Source organism: Chenopodium album, chromosome 2, assembly GCF_948465745.1.
Source record: "Chenopodium album chromosome 2, dcCheAlbu1.1, whole genome shotgun sequence".
Taxonomy (NCBI): Eukaryota; Viridiplantae; Streptophyta; class Magnoliopsida; order Caryophyllales; family Amaranthaceae; genus Chenopodium; species Chenopodium album.
In genome coordinates this window covers 23,353,231-23,355,750 of record NC_137835.1, presented here as the reverse complement: position 1 = coordinate 23,355,750, position 2,520 = coordinate 23,353,231, and the positions used below count along the sequence as shown (strand labels likewise).

Here is a 2,520-nt window from a genome sequence, read left to right as displayed (position 1 = left end):
TTAATTATAATAACAATAATTGATTTTTATAATAGCAATTAATATTAAGATAATGAATAATATTTAAAGATAATACTAATTATTAATTTTTAATAATAATAATTAAATAATATTTAATAATAATTATAATTAATATAATAATAATTAATATTTAACTTTAAAAATTTAATGATTATAATAATAATGCGATAATATTAGTAGTAGTAGTAGTAGTAGTAGTAGTAGTAGTAGTAGTAATAATAAGTAGTAGTAGTAGTAGTAGTAGTAGTAATAATAATAATAATAATAATAATAATAATAATAATAATAATAATAATAATAATAATAATAACAATAATTAATATTTAATAATAATAATAATTAATATTTAATAATAATAATAATAGTAGTAGTAGTAGTAGTAGTAGTAGTAGTAATAATAATAATAATAATAATAATAATAATAATGATAATAATAATAATAATAATAATAATAATAATAATAATAATAAAATCTGCTCTGCTCTGCTCGGCTCGGCTGAAATCTGCTCTGCTCTGCTGAAATCTGCTTTGCTTTGCTCTGCTGAAATCTGCTCTGTTCTGCCCAGAATCTCAAAAGAACAGGGCCTAAGAGTGTATTTTGTACCACTGAATCTAAAATGGCAAAATTTAAAGCCCGCATGAAATGACCAATCTACCCCTGCGAGACACTTCTAAGTCTCTCTCAACCCTCCGTTTTTATAACCTCTATTTGTTGGTAGGCTCAAACTCAACTTTCGATCCAAACATCATGTATTCGAAAATTGCCATTGAAATCGATATGAAAGTGGAAAAGGTAAAAGAAAGTAACAAGGCCTTGAAAAATTTATGCTTCTTTTCCATGGTAGTGTATTGGGTAGAAAAAACGGTATGTGTAGCATAGAAAAACATGTATAAGCTGATAGCAGTTAATATACTGTTCCAATGTAGAAGTGTTGTAGTTAGGGAGAAGAAGCATTGCGATGATTATGACAAAGCTGGATTTCCCACTAATTCAAAGTACATGAATTGCTACGCTATATAGAGTTCCCCATATAACATAATTGACACCATTTTTTAACCAACTCTATGACTCTATGTACCGAAGGCGTATTCTTCTATATCTGAATAACTTTTGATCATTTGATCGACTTCCATGCACTTTTTAAATAAAAGCCTTGTATTTTTTATTTATTTTTTATTTATTTTTTTGGCAGTGGTGAGAAAAAAAACAAATTTCAGCCATGTTTCCTGCAGTTCGTTGCTAGGGAATGGGCTTTAGCTACATTGCATCTGTCAACTTTAATGCAGAACACAAAATATTTCCTTCTAGGTTCTATGATAATATCCTTGGCTATGCTTTTGATCTCTTCTTCCGCCTTTGAAGGATGTTGAAGCGCTTTAACCGCAACCAAGGAGTCTGTTTATATCACAACATTTCCATACTTCTCAGGGATCTCCTTGATAGCGTTCCAGATAGCTAGAATCTCTGCTTGGTTTGAGTTAATTGCGAATACCCTTGTCGAGCTCTGCAGTTGCTGCAATCCCGCATTCTCTGTGATCCACGTTGTAGCTGCTTCCCATGATGACTCCTGTTTCTTTTTCCTTCTCTTCCAGACTGCATCAACACAGACAGAGATGAAAGGTCTATTAGTTGCCGCTCTAGAGCTCCAATACACCATGCTGCTGTTTCCTTTAATTGTGGCAGGCGTTGGAGGCGATGACTCGTCCTTGTATTTTAGTGCTTGATTCCACCTATTGACGTGTGACTGTATCGTATCCATTATCAAAGAAGGATTAATACTCACGCCTCTAAATATGATATCATTTCTGTGATTCCATATCGCCCAAAGAATCACTACAAATAACATGAAACAAGGCCTGTTAGTTCTTCTGTCCTGCAAGAAAAGACTCAAGAAGTTAGTAACCCATTCCCTGCACGAGATGTTCACAGGGATGGCAGCGGAAATGCCAAGTGAAGAAGCCTTCCATATTCTTTGGGAGAATTCACAGAATCTGAAGGGATGATTCATGGACTTTAACTCTGTTTTACAAAAGGGGCAAAGCCTGGAAGTTTGAATCCCTCTGTTGCTTAAATTGTCCATGATTGGTATAATATTCTGGGAGATTCTCCAAATGAACAATTTCCATCGTGGGAGTAAGTCACTGTTCCAAAAAATCTTCCAAAAATCAGATTTCGATGGTCGCCAGATTTGAATACCTTGATTATTCATTAGCTACCAGTAGCCCGACTTGACAGAAAACTCCCCTCTCTTATCCAATGTCCAGGTGAATTCGTCTGGTTGATCTTCCTCCGGGATGTGAATTGAAAGAATTTCTTTGGCCGTGGATTTATCAAAGGACCTCCAAATTAGACCTGCATTCCATTGTCTTTCCGAGTTGATCAAATCCGAGACCTTTTCAGGAGCAGAGTGCCTTTCATGTTCAACCATGCTGACTCTTCTTCTGTTTAGCCATACATCTCTTTCAATATAGGTAGATCTACCATTACCTATCCGTTTT

At 34.0% G+C, this 2,520-nt stretch overlaps 1 protein-coding gene across 1 annotated transcript; it reads right to left on the bottom strand.

Moving 5' to 3' along the window:
• Nucleotides 1–1,421: 1,421 nt before the first annotated feature.
• LOC145570647 (uncharacterized) lies at nucleotides 1,422–2,102 on the bottom strand. Its single transcript, XM_081629784.1, has one exon. The coding sequence runs from the start codon at nucleotides 2,100–2,102 to the stop codon at nucleotides 1,422–1,424; it is 681 nt and encodes a 226-aa protein (XP_081485910.1).
• Nucleotides 2,103–2,520: the final 418 nt, after the last annotated feature.